This window comes from Dendropsophus ebraccatus, chromosome 6 (assembly GCF_027789765.1).
Source record: "Dendropsophus ebraccatus isolate aDenEbr1 chromosome 6, aDenEbr1.pat, whole genome shotgun sequence".
NCBI lineage: Eukaryota > Metazoa > Chordata > Amphibia > Anura > Hylidae > Dendropsophus > Dendropsophus ebraccatus.
The window spans coordinates 30,613,716-30,631,280 of NC_091459.1; the positions used below are offsets into that span (position 1 = coordinate 30,613,716).

Sequence of the window (17,565 nt, forward strand, 5' to 3'; positions counted from 1 at the left end):
CTGTCTATCCATCTGTTTTATTTGGTTTTGTACACAGTATTTGTACACGAGCCATTGAAATGACTAGAAATCCTTAACAATTGGTCTCATGTTTTCTCATGTTGTCAGTCATCTTGCCGCATATATAAGGACCCAGGGTCTTTCCGGTGAATTGAAGCGTATGATCAGGGTTGAGCTGTTCTTTGCCAGTAGTCACACATAATACCTGATTTCTCTTCTCCTTGTTCTCTTCCTGGCCACTGTAGTGTACGGCTGGTGACTAGTACTTGCATGGTCCAGAAAAAAACAGCTTGTTTCCCTGTAATGTTATCAGGGCATCAGGAGGTGTGTGTGATTTTCCTCCCAGTGCTAGTGCACTAAACTGTAAGTAACATGAAGAGGCAGTGAAATGTACCATGGCTCTTGTCCTCTCAGGAGAGAGACAGCGTAGACAGAATGCACAGCATCTGACAACTATAAATATGGGCTGCTATTTGTAGGGCAAGGATACAAAACTGAATAATGACTATATCAGTATATCTGATATACGTGTCCACCTTTCCAGCATGACAGGCATCATTCATATGCACAAAATGGATTGCAGCGGTAACTAAAATAGACAATTCATATTTTATTGCATTCTGTACTCAATGACTGTACGACAAATAGTTCCACCATTCCTGTGATATTATAACTAGAGATGAGTGAAGCAGCCAGAAATTCGTTTCACGAGCTTCGCCAATTTTTTAGTCAAACTTGTTAAAGGGGTACTCCGGCCCAGACGTATTTTTCAGATATGGCCGGGGAGGGGGTGGTTATGGATGGCGGAGGTCACTTACCTCCCTGGTTCCAGAGCCGGGTCCCAAATTGCAGCGTCCCGTACCCCCGTCCCACGGCCGCTTCCTGGTTTGAGCTGCTGCGCGAGACGTGACATCTCAAGGCAGCTCAGCCATTCGGCGGCCGTAGCGGGGTTCCCGCCTCGGTCGCTGAAGGGCTGAGCTGCCTTGAGACGTCACCCCCTCCCTGGCCATATCTGAAAAATATGGCAGGGCCGGAGTACCCCTTTAAAATTCGAATCTACAATACAATAGAATTGACATGTCCATTCTTCAGCGCAGAGAAAGGAGGCACGCGAGCCTCCCACAGACTCCCAGTATAACACGGCGGCTCTCTGTGCTCTGCTCTAACTGCCTGCTGCCATCCTGCTCTCTCCTCCACACACAGCTGACTGGCCGCCTCCGTTACCGAACCGCCTTATATAGAACATTGATAAATCTCTACCCTTGGCTAACCAGTTAATTTGCATATCTCCTCACAGGAGGGGCAGTATACATAAAAACACTTCTGAAGGCCAAAAGGAAGTAGCATTTAGGTAAGCTTCCTGGCTCTTCCAGGCCTCTCTAAGGCTAAATTTCACACAACGTAAAGTAATCACAGTCGTTGCTGCAAACTGCAACACAAGCTGTGATTAATTGAAAATTTACATTGCAATGAAGTCAATGGAATCCCGGCAGGAGTGTATAGTATATGCTGTTCATTAAATAGCGGCCGCTCAACAATGACAGTTCACACAATGTAGAGTGCGGCTCCAGCCGCACTTTACATTGTGTGCTATGTGTAATTGGGATGCAGGTGAACACAAGAAATTAAGTTCATCCGGTCGGTACTGCAGTGCCGGCGGGGTGAGCCTCACTGACACCCACTGTTCTGTCACTTAGTCGGGTTACAGAATGGCCTTAGGCTGTATTCACAGATCATTGCATGTTGAAATGTCCAAAGTATTAGGCTGGGTTGACACACTGTAAATTTTAAGCAAAAAAAAGTAAAAGTAAAGTAAAATAATCTGTAAAATAGATATAAAAGGCATAGTTTTTTTTATCTAATAACCAAAAAAAATCACAGTTTATTTTATTTTTAATCTCAGAAATATCTAACAGCCAAACTGGTAGAAGATGGAATCATAGGAATCATAGGACATGTGAGAAAGCCTATTGATAGACAACACGGGCAGCTTTATTGCCAGATGCAGAGACATAAAAAGTCATAAAGCATTCAGATGGCTACTAAGGACAGGGCATGACAATGGCTGATATCAGATAACAAAGGCAGGCAAGAGCTGTATATGTTCAGTATGGTTGAAACCTTTAGGAAAACCTTACGAAAACCCAGTGCACTTTCACGCCAAAGTTGGGGTCAAAGTAGGAAATTTATCAAGCAGTCTTATGGTAAAATTCTCTTTGTTGCTCACAGGAAACCAATCAATACCTGGGCAACCACTGTACCTACTTACTGTACGTGCCAGATTTGGAGTCAAACGATTGAGACATCTGGACGCCTATAGAGCAGTCTTCCCCAACACCATTGCTCAAGGACCACCAACAGTGTATGAACCCAGCCTAATATTTCCATACATAGTCATCTTTATTATGGGGGATTTTTATAATATATTATAAGTGAGTGATCTCCAATGCTGTATGCTGTGTATAGCAGGTGTCAGCTGTGTATAGCAGGCAGCATCTGCCATGTATGGAACAGGCTCAGTTTCTAAAACCATGCTAGTGCTGCCATAGTTAGAGGAAAAGCGTAGTGGACTCCTGCACTCTAGACGTGTGGCTAAAACTTAACTTTTAATAACTAAACATTAAAATATGATGTCACAAAGTGGACCAACGCGTTTCACGCGACTGTGCTTAATCATGGTCTGACTGCATGTGAACGAAAGATTTGTTAAAAGCATTAGACATCCAATGGACGGAAGTCACGTCATGGTACATGGGGGTGGATCCTGGGGCGGACAGAATTTGTGTTTTAACCCCTTAGGATCTGGAATACCCTATACATATAAATAGCAGAGCAAGTATTTATTGGGGTTGTCAAAAAATCATAAATAATGAAATAACAAGTCATTTTTGAAATTCATACCCCTAGGTCTGCGTGTGTCTAGGCGGAATATGGTTTCGGCTTCTTTATGAAGCAGAATCTTGCGCCAATCCCCTCCTCGGTGTGGTTTGTGACTTTGATTATGCCATAAAACCCAAATGTCTCCAAACTGCCACTATGCACTTCTAAAAAGGGTTTTACTGCTCCTGATGTGTTGGTGGTATTACCTCTGCGTATACCAGCAATGTGCTCACTAATGCGTTTTTTTAATTTTCTGATCTTGCAGCCGACATATTTGAGATTGCACTGATTGCATCATATTTTAATGTTTAGTTATTAAAAGTTAAGTTTTAGCCACACGTCTGGAGTGCCGGAGTCCACTACGCTTTTCCTCTACTCACGTCTAGTAATCAGTGCCTGGCCAGCACCGGACGTCCGTGCACCCTCCATCCTATGTGTTTGCTGCAAGAAAGACTACGCCTGGATGAGCTGAATCCCCATCTACTTTCTTTCCTTTTTGAGTGCTGCCATAGTTAGAGTGGGGTAGGGGGACCCAAGGTTGGTGAACAGCCAAGGCCTTATGATACAGTTAATCCGCCCCTGCCTGCAGGACATACAGCAGCTGCTAATATGAGAAGACTTGAGATTTTTAAATTGAAGTGAGTTACAAATCTATGTAACTTTCGGAAACCAGTTGTTTTGAAAGAAAAAGATTTTTACTGCATAACCCCTTTAAAGGGAACCAATCAACCTGATATGGTTCCCAGGAGTGCTGTATAAAGTTCCTGCAGGAGCTTTATACCGGAGAAAAAAGAGTTTTATTCTCCGGGCATGTGACAGACACGGGCGGGGAAGTAGTCATCTGGGCGGCTCCCCACCCGTGTTTAGTCACCGTGCTCTGCCTGTCAGCACACTCTGGAGGATGATTGACAGTCAGAGAGGCCAGTAAGAGTTGGACCTCTCTTCCTGTCAATCATCCTGCAGAGCGCGCTGACAGGCAGAGAGCGGTGAGTAGACATGGGCAGGGAGCCACTCACATGACTACTTGGATGAATAAAACTCTTTTTTCTTGGTATAAAGCTCCTGCTTCAGCAGTGTCCGGTACGTGCCGCGGCTGCTGCAGGAGCCTTATACAGCGCTCCTGGGAACCATATCAGCCCACTTGGGCTGATTGGTTCCCTTTAAGCTCTTTTCACTTTAATGGAACTCAGTTGCAAAACCTACACTCGAACTGGAGACAAGAGTGGTGTTGACCCTGGAAGAAAGTGGCCATGTTTTTCTAACACTGGTTAACCCCTTTAAGTTACACCTCTGGCTCTGGTATGGTAAATAGACCTAGTAAGCTCACCTGACTAACAATTTCATAACGTAACATGTATGCTTTCCCATATGTGTTCTGCTCGGGAAATGGAAGAGCCATACAATTGCAGGTAATTAAACCTACCCTACTTGCACACTCTGTCAGACAATATACTTCTATACTTCCACTACAGTCATGGCAGTGATGAAGCTATAGCGGTTGCAGAGTTTGCAGTAACAGATGTACAAAAATTCAAATTACTTTCATTGCTATCTTTGGAATAGGCAAGAAATTCTTTCCATAACCCCTGTAGGCCAATTGGCGTCTTATTCAGAGGGTCAGTCAGATAAACTCCAACCATTCACCTACAAATAATTACGTAAACTGGCTCCCAATCCCCATGTTTGCAGGATCTATGCTTAAAGCATGGACAGACATGGAAATATGTAGAATAAAGGTGGCTAAAATGGTTTTCTTAGCCTTGTTAGGAGTAATTTTTATGACTGAACGAAGCTTTTAGTATGCAGCTTTATAAGCAATTGCATTCAACAGCAGCTGGCTTAATAAACAAGTGTATCTCTGAAGTGTCTTGCAGAACATAGGCGCCAGAACTGAATAGCCTCCATGGACGCAACTACTCTGTAATGAGTAGCCTCGGCATCCATAAGTAATGTTCATAGGTTGTTCGTGAACCTTGTCCTGTGTGCGTATTATACTGCAGATGGGAAATACAAACAAGAACAAGAGCGCAGCTTCCAATCTGTGCCCCGCTCCACGCAGCACAGTACGTCAATTTGACTCCTAAAACAATGGCGCTGTTGGCATCTACATGTCATCGTCATCAATTTGTAGCATGGAAATGAGCAGACTAATGCCCATCTGTGGGCAGTAGAAGAGAACACGATTAGTAAAACAGGATGATGATTTTCCCTTTAAGATTGAAGTTAATGTCTCATCTTCTGATCCTGCAAGGGACATTAACACATCTAATCACCATTACCATCGTGGATTATGTATAGCAACGGTAAGAGTAGTTTAGTCTGGCAGCCGTACAAGAAACCTTTAAATATTCAAAACATTACCATTTTGAGATGTTACTTTCTGATCTCCGTCCATCATGACTTGACGGTATTGAAGTCATTATGCGACTTTCCCAAAACAAAAATTTATTGTCAATTTTTATAGCTCTTTCCTGACACTGGCTCAGCACAATGACATTGAAGGATGAGCTGAGACAATAACCTCAATTGACTAATGTCTTCTGTCTAGCTGATAGGGATACCAAGTACTAAATGCACTGGTGAGAGCATTTCATTGTTACATTGCAGTATACACATACGAAGAGGGGTATACAAAAAGAGCAGGGGGGTGAAGCTCCCACCTTTATTATAAGAGTTACTGTTAAGCTATGTTCATGCAAGGCAAAACAGCGGCCGTTCTGTGACACAGCCATGTCACAAAACGGCAGCTATCAGAGATGTTCAAACCAGCCGATACTGCAGTATCAGCCAAGTAAACACCGCTTCAACTTAATTGGAATAAGGTCACATTCGGGTGCCATCGAACAAAATGTAAAGTACAGCCAGGAGCCGTATTTTACATTGTGTGCACAGTCTATTTCGTTGCAAACTTTCAACAATGGCCCTTGTTTAATAAAAAAAAAATACATAGTGTGAACATGGCCTTATACTGCTATAGTTAAAATTAAAGCATGGGGTATAGAGAGAGCTCAAAACGAGAACCCCCTATACCTGGCAGCTCCCGGCTATTGTCAGGAGCTGGGGAATGCCTATAATAGCCGGAATGGAGAGGAGACGACGACATTTAAATGGCTTTGATTTAAATGGGTTGGATGTGTGCGGGACCGCTGCAGTGAGAACGGTCCCGCACACATCAGTGTCCCGGAAGCCAGAGATAATGACATGCAGCTGCGATCCCGCCACGATGCACAGGGATTGCGGTGTTTAAGGTAGTCAGTGACAGGACAAGCTCCTGCCACTGACTCATCGGGACCTGCGGAGGTCCCTATCACTTGTACCGAAGGGTGGGGGTAAGTCACTTACCTCTGTCCTGTCGGATCGGTGTTCTATGCACAGAGTCTGCTCTCAGAAAGACACTATGCACAGATCGCCGATAGCACTGATCTATGCTATGCTATGGCACAGCATAGATCAGTATATGCAATCTAGTGATTGCATGTTTTACTGTAAAATAAAAGTGTAAAAAAAGTGTAATTAAATTTTTTTTTAGTTTTTTAAAGTATTAAAAAACCCTTATATAAACCCCCCTCCCAATAAAAGTTTAAAATACCTCCTTGCCCGTTATAAAAATTTGTAAAATAAATAAATAAACATATTACATATCGTAGCGTGCGGAAATGTCCGATCTATTAAAATATAACATTATTGTTCCCGCGCGGTGAGCGGAGTAAATTTTTTTTTAAAAAAAAATGGATTCCTGATTTTTTAACATTAAATTATATATATATATAAACGATCATGAAATTTCTCTCATGCTAATATGATACAAATAAAAACAAGAGATCATGGCACAAAATATGACACCCCAACCAGCCCTGTAGGTGGAAAAATAAAAGCGCTATGGCTCTTAGAAGGTGAGGAGGAACATTGCATTAATTTGACCCAGACATCCGTGCATCAATGGGCTCGGTCATGAAGGGGTTAATGCATGGGCATTCATAGGACTTATCATTTCCTCACAAGAAGTTCTGGTAAACAGGAAACAGAATAGAACATATTTTTTTAGGAGAATCAGGGATGGCTGCCTATCTCTTATACTTGCTTATAATAATCGGTTTATATGGTGTGAAAGTAGTCAAATGTTGAAGCTTCCAAATATTTGCACATTATAGAAGCCAATCCCAAAAAGCAGATGCTAATAGAAGTGATAGCATCGATGGGTTAGCACTGCAAAGTAGATTTAGAAAAAAAAAAATCAAATCCTAAATTGAAAATAAATTTACAAAACGCTATTCTCCAATAAAGCAGCGCGGTGAGAAACAATATAAAATTGTCCATCTGTAAATGACTATTATTATTACTCTGATGTAATCATACCGTAATATTTGTACAATTGGGGGCTTTAGTCTATTCACTTGTATGTACTTTGTTGCATATCTAAGTCCCAAGTTCTGAGCTAATTTAAAATCCCTGTCGGCAGGTTATTTTTCCAGACTGTTCCATCTCTCTCTAAGTCTTTCACAGAAGCGAGATATGAGGCTTTGTGTTATGAAATTCCTTATCTCTGACTGATTCAATCTAGCTCCGCGTGCGCTTGAGATGGAAGCTTGCTGCTATCTCCTCTCTAGATAGTAACAGAGAAAAAATGTAAGTATCTACAAAAAGGATGTATGATACAGAAATGTCCCATTATACACCAGGAGAGCTCACACTCTAGAAGTAAAAATCTATTTCTGTTGTTAAGGGCACATCTAGAACTCAATAAAATAATTAACACATGAACCATAATAAGGCAAAAAAACTGCAATAAAATTATGAGCATAGATGCCAGTTTATTGTGTTAATAGAATGTCTCTTAAATACTAAAGATGTATAGACCTAAAGGGGTAATTCACCCCCCCCAAAAAAAAAAAAAAAAAATCTTTCAACTCAACCGGTGCCAGAGAGTGTCAGAGATTTGTAATTTACTTCTGTTAAAAATATTGAGTCTTCCTGTACTTATCAGCTGCTGTATGTCCTATAGGAAGTGGTATTTTTTCCAGTCTGGAGAGCAGGAGAGGTTTTCTATGGGAATTTTCTACTGCTCTGGACAGTTCCTGACACAGACAGAGGTGGCAGCAGAGAGCACTGTGTCAGACTGGAGAGAATACACCACTGATAAGTACTGGAAGCCTGGACATTATTAATTAGAAGTAAATTACAAATCTATGTAACTTTTTGGCACCAGTTGAATTGAAAGAATTTTTTTTTTTTTTGGTGAACAACCCCTTTAAGGCAGCATGATTTTCACAGGCGAAGCAAGCAACAATCTCTCACTTCAGCGCTCACCTACCCCCTGCTCCTTGCTTGCTGCCTGGGCAGGGAGAAAAGGGAGTGGCCACCCAAATGATCCTTAGATCGTTTGGGCTGCCCACTGAAGTCAGTGGCAGTCAGCTGCCTCTGCTCCTATTACACAGAGCGATGAGCAACAGATCGTCGTTAACATAATTGCGATTTTTCAGCATGTTGAAAGACCACGATCAGCCAACATCGTGTGTGTCGGCTGATCGCTGAATTTCAACATGCGCTTTCTCCTCTAGGGTCCCCATCATGACCAGTGCTAGGCTGTGCAAGATGCTGGGTCAAACAGACATGGCGCTGGCACCCTAGTACTCTTATTTAAAGGGGTTATCTGGTTAGGTATCTGATGACTAAATGGCCTTGTGCATGGCCTGATAATCAACCAGAAGCGTTGCTGGAAATGCCCCTGCAGCTGATAATCGGCCCATGTCCTGGTGTCTGCCCCCTCTCCACTGTTCAAGATAGTAACAGCGTCAGGGGACAGAGGGGATGGGGCAAAGCTCACAGGCGTGCTTCCAGTCTTCCCTCCCGACTCCCGCCAGCTTCCGTAGCCAGGAAACCGGAAGCCTGAGGCTTCCAGTTTCCATGGCTACCATCAGGGCTCTGCGATCACTTCGCAGAGCCCCGATGGACAGCGGGCAGAGAATTCTCCCTCTGTAGAGGTAGAATTCTCTTTCTGGAGCCCTATAAATGCTGCGGTCATGCTGACCGCAGTATCTATAGGGTTAACTCTCAGCATCAGCTCCGGTGCTGAGAGTTGCGGTGAGTGCCTGGCTGTCACTGATAGCCGGGAACCGCCGTGGATGACACAGGTGCAACTCATGTGCCTGTGTCATCCTGGATCGTTAATTAACGTTGCTGCAGCATCGGGCATAGGCTGCAGCAACGTTAATTAACAGTGCAGCGGCGGGAGGGGGTTAAAGAATAACTGAAGAGTAAAAAAAACTAAAGGTCTTACAAAGCAGTTAAAGCTTTTCTTAAGGGGGTACTCCGGGCTGGGGGGCTTTTTCGCCTATGGCTGGGGAGGAGGTGGATCAGGGCAACGACATCCACTTACCTCCCCAGATCCCGCCTCTGCCACTGGCTGGCTGAGTGGACTTGAAACGTCACGTCTCAAGCCCACGTCAGGGACCAAGAAGTGGCTGGGCAGCGCAGACTGGAGCGGCACGATCCAGGACCCGGTGCTGGAACTAGGGAGGTAAGTGGATGTCGTTGCCCTCATCCACCTCCTCCCCGGCAATAGGTGAAAAAGCCCCTTTAACCTTCATGTCACAGAGACTGGCTCTTATAGAATCTAACACCAAGACCCAGATTTATCAAAGGGTGTAAAATATACACTGGTGCAAAGTGCCCACAATAACCAATAACAGCTCCTCTTTCATTTGGCCAGAGCTGAAAGCTAAGCTGTGATTGGTTGCTATGGGTACTATACACCAGTCTATGTTTTACACCCTTTGATAAATCTCCCCCCAAGAGTCTACTGGGAAGTAGGTAATAAGTAGAGATGATCGGTACTCAAACTTGCTAAAATCATATTGCTCAGCATTCAAATACCGGTGGCTGACACAAGTTGGTAGCAGCCCAAGGAGGTCCTGGAAAACCTAGATACATCCAAAGGCTATGTTCACACATGGTATTTCTGTCAGTCTTTTGGTCTTTTTAACCAAAACCAGGAGTGGGTTGAAAACACATAAACTGGGCAGATGTTTCCATTATATTTTTTGCCCTGTCAGTTTCATTCCTGATTTTAGTTGAAAAAATACTGACCAAAAGACTGACAGAAATACTATGAGGGACATTTACTAAGGAGTCTCATTTGTATGACTCTAATGAGGATTGGTGTATATTTTGTTCCAATATATTGTGACTGATTTATTAAAATGTAGCACTGCCATAGTGAATGTATCTAAGTAAAAAGTTGCAGAAAAAGTCACAAAACAGCAAAAATTGCGCAAGCATATTCACCTGGTACTGACCAGACGTAGGCCTGCACCTGTTTGTGCGACTTTTTAAAAAGTCGCGAATGACAAATTGGGCGCTGCTCCCGGATTATGCAAACTTTTTGGTGAAAAAAAGTTGCAACCAAAAAATATTTGCCTGTGGAATACTGGTTCATAAATAGAATTTAGACCAAAAATGGGCAAAAAAATCCAATTATTCACCAAAAAATAGGCGCAAACCTTAATCAATTTCCTCCTATGTGTGAACATAACCATAGGCTGTTTAGTATTCGAATCAGTATTCAAATGCTGAGCAATCCGACTCGAGTATGTTCAGGTCGCGCTCATCTCTCATAATAAGCTATGACATTGTTTTTTATTTCGATAACTGACTTTTTATCCCTTATGTAAGTTTCGTAGCAATTTGTACCAGATCACATTGCATGGGAAATATCTTAAGTACCGGTAAATGTTTAGACGTCCTTTTTTCTTTTTAGAATACGATTTTCAGAAGCTGGCCTTCACATATAGTTGGATTTTGTTTGGCTAGAGATTTACGCATTGACTTTACATGTGAGATGTATATGCTATAAAGGTTGTTTAAAAAGCTATTGATGTTCTTATGCATCAAGGAGGCTTCTTTTATCTCAGGGCCCTCAGGTACATTCAAGACCAGCTCCTGTGTAGCAACTGATGCTGTCTTCAGCTGTTGGTAAGCCAGGTATAGTTCAATGGGAAATAGCTTTATGCTTCAATGCCTGTGCACAGTAATAGCAAAATACCAGCTCCTTTGTGAAGTGTTTAGCTCAGAGCAACCAAAATCTGTCCCCATTTGTCTATTCTAAGTTATTCAGATTTCAATTGATAGGGATTTTCTGTGCTGCTATTTTGTATTTTATTTTAAAAATTGTTGTTATATTTGCTTAAAGGGCTATTCCAGGAAAATTAACTTTTCCCCTATCCACAGGCGATCTCTGTATCGGTCCTTATCTGATCCCGTCGGCTCTGTTATAAATAGAGCCCTCAGTCGGCATGTGACCCGCAGCTCTATTCATTCCTATGGAGCGACGGAAACGGCCTAATACGCCGGAAGAGCGCTTGTACTCGGCTCTTTCCAACAATGCTCCATAGGAATGAATAGCTGCTGTTCGCGTGCCAACCGAGGGCTCTATTGATAAGAGAGCCGACAAGGTCCAATACAGAGATCGCCAGGGGGTTCAGGGGTCGGACCCCTTGCGATCTTCTACTTTTCCCCTATCCTGTGGAAAGGGGAAAAGTTAATTTTCCCCAGAATACCCCTTTAAACTCCTTTTAACTCTTTGGCTCACCATTACATACATGTACAATATGGAATAGTCTAGAATGGAAATAAGTGTCTATTTTTAATTTTTTTATTAATAGCAGAAAGCTAAAAATAATGTTTAATAATGCCACGTGGCCGAACCCAAACACTCGACAATTAACTTCCGGCATCTGAAGAAGTCCAATGCTGCCCTAGGGAGTCATGGGAAACTATGGCTGTATCCATGTTTTCATGGCAGATTTAGGGCGGTATCCAACTTCTCTAGACACCAAGAGTGGAATGCCGAGTGTTTAGGGTCGGCCAGGTTTTTCTGACGTTCGTTCATCACTAATTATGGATATTACGACATAGGGTTGTATATAGGGCTGGGTTTGGGGTATAGTTTCAGTTGTATGTTTATTTTTATTGTGTTACATTTATTTACAGGTTGTTTTTTCTTTTTACTTTCATATATATGGTTTTACCTTTTAGGCATGTAAAAGACTTTAGGTACATTTTTAAAACATATTTTTATTGCTTCTAATCGTCCCTGTAACTGGGGAGGGCATATAAGTCCAAGTTACGTTAAAATATAGCTCCCTGACGTTGTCTGCAGAGCTGATCTAAGTCTTTTAAGACCCAGTAGCTCCTGCAGTTACCCAACATATGCGATTACATAATTGCCTGGCCGGGAAGCAAGAAGCAGTATTGCTTTTGACTGATCTGTATACACACAATCTTCATGTCGCTGCATCGCTTAGAATTAATTTCCGAACGCCAAGCCATGAAAACTTGTGAGGGGTCAGCAAGTGGTTAATTTAGTTAGCTTTACGTGTCTTTACTATACATTGCATGATTGATGCATTACGGATGTAAAAAAATTTTTGTATTTATGTTTTCCAGGGCAAATTATGACATCAACATCTAAAGGCATCTTCCGGCCATTTCTAGTTGTCTGCATTGTGTTGATTTGCTTCACAGTATGTTTACTGATATACGTCAAACCAACCAACAATTGGATCTCCAGTCCTATAGAATCAGCTAATTCTGTGCTAAAAATGAAGAATTTTTTCTCCTCTAAAAAAGATTATTATAATGATACTATCATTCTCATTTGGGTGTGGCCCTTTGGGCAGACATTTGAATTGCAGTCCTGTGAGCAGCTTTTTAACATCCACGGGTGCCATTTGACTACTGATCGGGCTCTCTACAACAAATCCCATGCAGTGCTAATACATCATAGAGATATTAGCTGGGATCTGACCAATCTACCCGTGCAAACAAGACCACCCTTCCAGAAATGGATTTGGATGAATCTCGAATCTCCGACTCACACACCTCAAAAAAGTGGCATTGAGCATTTATTTAATCTGACATTGACCTATAGACGGGACTCAGACATTCAAGTGCCTTATGGCTTTATGGTCGTAAGCACAAAGCCCTTTGAATTTGAAGTGCCAAGCAAAGATAAGCTAGTCTGTTGGGTCGTAAGCAACTGGAATCCAGATCACGTTAGAGTAAAGTACTACAACGAACTCACCAAATACATTGAAGTTCTAACCTATGGCCAGGCGTTTGGCGAATACTTGAACGATAAGAGCTTGATTCCAACCATCTCTACTTGTAAATTTTATTTGTCCTTTGAAAACTCTATCCACAAAGACTATATAACTGAGAAACTTTACAATGCACTACTCGCTGGATCTGTGCCCATTGTGCTGGGACCTCCAAGGGAAAACTATGAAAACTACATACCAGCAGATTCTTTTATTCACGTTGAAGATTTTCTCTCTCCGAAAGAGCTGGCAGATTATCTGTTAATGCTGAACAAAGATACCGAGCGCTATCTGGCATACTTTAACTGGAGGAAATACTATACCGTGAACTTGTCCCATTTCTGGGAATCTCACGCTTGCCTAGCATGCGACCATGTTAAAAGACATCGGGAGTACAAATCAGTCAGTAATTTGGAGAAGTGGTTTTGGAACTAAGCCTCCCCCTTTCATGTTCGAGCACTTTCTCGGAAGACATTACAACAGTTACTTGCATCAAGATAAAAATTTAGTGCTTTGTCTCACCGTTTACTGCTCTGTTGAATGCATAATTTAACATAAACTTTGTCAGACATGAAAACATCTTTCCAGCCTCAGAATCATCATTCACTGACACTTTACATGTAGCAGCCGTTTCAGTGCATTCACAGACATTTACCTTACTGTAAGCATCCGCCATTTTTTTTTTTTTTTTTTTTTTTACACAGCTCCTTTCTAAAGAACTCTCCATATTACTGTATGTAGCAGACTGGGATCCCCATCATTTCCATGTGATTGTCTAAAAACCAAGGTAGAGGTTACACTGGCAGATATATAGTGACATATTATAATTGTACATGTCTATTCTTGAGGCGAAAGAACAAAAATATTTACGGGGTGAGAAAGCTGAAACATTTTCCAGACAGATTTTTTTTTTTTTAACATTTCATCGAAATGCAGTTTTCACTTCCGATAAGTCATGTTCATCTAGCATCAGCTGAGCCTACAAGTAACACTTTGAAGCCATTTCTCACCCTTGAAACAATCTCACAATAAGGTTCTGTATTTAGAAGTCTCACTTTTACGATCATATTGATCAGATGTGACGCTATGTTTATTTTAGATTCATGTTACTTTCAATATTTTTTTTTATTTTTTAAATGAAGAATGATCTTTATTTTCCTATAAGTAATCAAGAACATCTTCATCCTTCTATGTTGTCAATTTTGAGGAAAAGAAGCATTTTCTGAAGGCTACTAATGGTGGCCACTTACTTGTTATAGGGGTCCTCTTATAAAAGGATAGCATACACTGGACGCCTACTAGTGATTATGAGAGGCATTGGAGGAAGTTTATTAAGCAGTCTTACAGTGAGAATGTTGACCATAGCAACCAATCACAGCTCAGCTTATATTTTACCAGAGCGTATTAGTATGTGAATGCTGAGCTGTGACTGCTTGCAATGAGCAACAAAAATCAGTATTACCAGTATTCTTAAAGAGGTTGTCTAGGAAAAAGTCACTTGGAAAAATATGAGGTCGCGAGGGGTCCGAGCTCTGTATCCCCCGCTGATTTCCATATCGGGCCCCGCCGGCTCTATTATGAATAGAGCTATGTGTACGGCACGTGACCCGCAGCTCTATTCATTCCTATGGACCAATGGAAAGAGCCGAATACGCTGGAAAAGCACTGTAACTCGGCTCTTTGCTTTGATGGGCCGGCGGGGCCCGATATGGAGATCGGTGGTGGGTACAGAGGTCTGACCCCCGAGACTTTCTAATTTTCCCCTATCCTGTAGAAAGAGGAAAAGTGTTTTTCCCCCCTGGAATACCCCTTGAATGAAGCTAGGTTTGCACTGCGTTTTTGCTGTGCGTTTAACGGATCCGTTTTTAAATGGTTTCTTTTAAAGTACACAAAAATGTTCTCAACACAAAAAAAAACTGATCTGTTTTGTTACATTTTTTTTAATAATGGAAGTCAATGGAAAAAACGGATCCAAATGTATGCACGCAAATACACCTGTTTTTGCATCCGTTTTTGCCTTTAAATGGATACGTTAAACAGACTGCAAAACCCAGCCTAAATCTCCCCCATTACCTTTATGGCAGCTGATTTGTCACCTAGTTGACTATCACTAAGTGATATTATGTACAAGTGTCTACATTGGAGTATTATATAATGAGGAAGCAGTATAGATTTCAGCACAAGTCCTCCACCATTTAGTAATGGTGAATGGCAAACATGGTATACTTCTTCCAGCTTCCAGATATTTGGAAATAGAAGATATTCATGTTCTGTAATCCGAATAAAAATATTATTCTATATGACAGATAATCTCAGAACACAGAGAACATCACTCCTATTGTTTGGTCATATAAACCAATTAGGTTAACAGTAACAGTAAGGCTCATTTACAGAATAAATACTTTTTGAATTTTGCACAAATTTTTCTACAGTATGTGCAATGAGAGTTAGAGGGATTAACCAGGATTAGAAGAAAACGAAAAAAAAATTACTTTATGCTGTGCACAGCAATATAACGAAACCCCAAAATGGCCACAAATGTGCACAGACAAACAAATAAGCTAAACATTAATATGCACTTAAAAAAGTCATTAGGGTGACGTACAAAAATAGGTGCATCGCAGTTGGTAAAGCACAATAGCACATTAAGCCTATGTTCCCACTCATTTTGAGTCCAAATAGCGGCCCTTATTTCATAATGGTGGCCATATTCTGTATAATCACAGCTGTCATTATAAAATTACATCTGTTCTTTGGCCTCAAAATGACAGGAGTCTGAAAAGACGGTCATGAAATGGACAAAAAAAGATGGTGTGAGTAGCCAGTATAGTCTTACTCTTCCCTACTTCATCCAGGGCCATAAAACAGAACACAAAGTAGTAGTTTTTCACTCAATACATGCATGTTATTGAGTTTTTCTGTTGCCATCCGGATTGCCAGCCATTGTCATCCCCAAGACACCATTTCTGGAAGAAACCTTGATAACCACTTTAAATAGAGTTATGGAGATGAGTGCTGCAGTGCTTGTGATTTGGTAATGGTCATTGGTGATTTTACAAATGGCTGGTGTCCAGAGATGTTGACATGTCTATGCCCTGTATGCAAATGACAACGCTCTTTTTATAGTACTATATTATATTTTTAAGTGCGCTTTAATCCCTTTGAGAGAAAATAATGGCAATTGTACAGAAATTCTATCATAGACATACAGGGTGCAAATATGGTGCCAGTGTTCTCAGCGGGAGTAGAAGCTATCAAGTCAATTTCTGTGACAGATTTACATATTTATACAGTCCCTATACTTACCATTCTAGTATAAATATACTATAGCTGGGATGGTACTGGCTAGGTCCTACTTATTTTTGACCCAAAACTAAGAGTGGTTCCAAAATGACGGCCGTCCGAAGACAAACTGTTATAAAATAACAGCCATTGTTACCCAAATATCGGCCGTTTTTTGTCGTTAAATGATGCCCATCCAATGAAAATGACCATCATTTTGATGGTGTGTGAACAAAGCCTAAAGGAAGAACTTATACTCCTTCTTCCAGATGGATCCACTTTAAAAAACGGCAGTGGGTGACAGCAAGCTTAGTGCAATTTCCATTAGCAGCAGATTATTTCATGGCTCCAGTCTATACTACAGAGCAGTTAGTAAAATGAGAAGAGGTAAACTCCAGCACTGTTTTTAGGACCTGTTCCTTTCGGATGTTCCGGTCTGGAACTGAGATTTCTTGATATTTGGTATATGAAATGTGCCTTACTGTTTCTGTGGAGCAATTCTCCTGTCAGTCATGTCCTGCATTATTTTGCTGCTTAACTGGAAGTTCTGTGTCTTCACCTAGAACATTCTTTAGCTATACAAGCTACAAGGACTTTTTATATTGAGCCATAGAGGATAAGCCAAGAGATAGTGAATACCAGAATTCCTTGTTTTGGAACATCAAGTGCTAAAGATAGAAAAAATAGGAAGCTTTTCAAGAAAACCTTCCATGGGGAACATTCTAGTCTATTGGCAGGCAGCTTATCTGCTTATCTAGCTTATCTGCTAGATCGGCACTCGCTTACTGGACCTATTAGATGGCTCAATAATCGGGCAGTAAGGGCTGTATGGACATCGTTAGTGATGTCCACGCAGCCCTTGCCCAAACACCTGACACCTTACCTCTCCCCACTCCCGGTCTTCTCTCCTGTGTTCTGCAGCTTCCCAGTCCCGGCGGCTGCAGCGTCTGAGTGGCCTGTCAGCTGACAGGCTGCTCCGTCGTTGCAGCCGCCGGGACCAGAAAGCTGTGGAGCATAGGAGAGAAGACCAGGAGCGGGGAGAGGTAAGGTGTCAGGTGTTTGGGCTATCATCAGCCGTGCACCGCTATTACCGTAGTGATGTGCAGTTGGCACCCAACAATTTTAGGTCTAAACCAATGATCAGCCAATGATTGTTGTCATCGGCTGATCGTAGTCTCTATTACACAAAGCAATAATCAGCTGAATCGGCCCAATTCGGCCGAGTATCGCTCCGTGTAATAGGGCCCGAAAAGTGGCGGTGGGGTCAGCATTTTCTGTCTTTACAGGAGTCTAAGAAGCTTACATT

The 17,565-nt window shown here is 41.8% G+C and overlaps 1 protein-coding gene across 4 annotated transcripts in view; it reads left to right on the forward strand.

Moving 5' to 3' along the window:
• FUT9 (fucosyltransferase 9) overlaps nt 1–13,447 on the forward strand; it is a 116,991-nt gene extending 103,544 nt beyond the window's left edge. Inside the window, exons 1-2 of one of the 4 annotated variants that reach the window (XM_069973580.1) lie at nt 9,333–9,397; nt 12,325–13,447. In XM_069973580.1, the coding sequence (XP_069829681.1) occupies nt 12,333–13,412 (1,080 nt within the window). In that variant the 5' untranslated portion in view covers nt 9,333–9,397; nt 12,325–12,332 and the 3' untranslated portion in view covers nt 13,413–13,447. Of the gene's footprint in view, nt 1–9,332; nt 9,398–9,643; nt 9,687–10,763; nt 10,852–12,324 lie in introns of those variants that run through there. The other 3 variants (XM_069973581.1, XM_069973578.1, XM_069973579.1) reach the window with 3 other exon arrangements.
• The last annotated feature ends 4,118 nt before the right edge of the window (nt 13,448–17,565 follow it).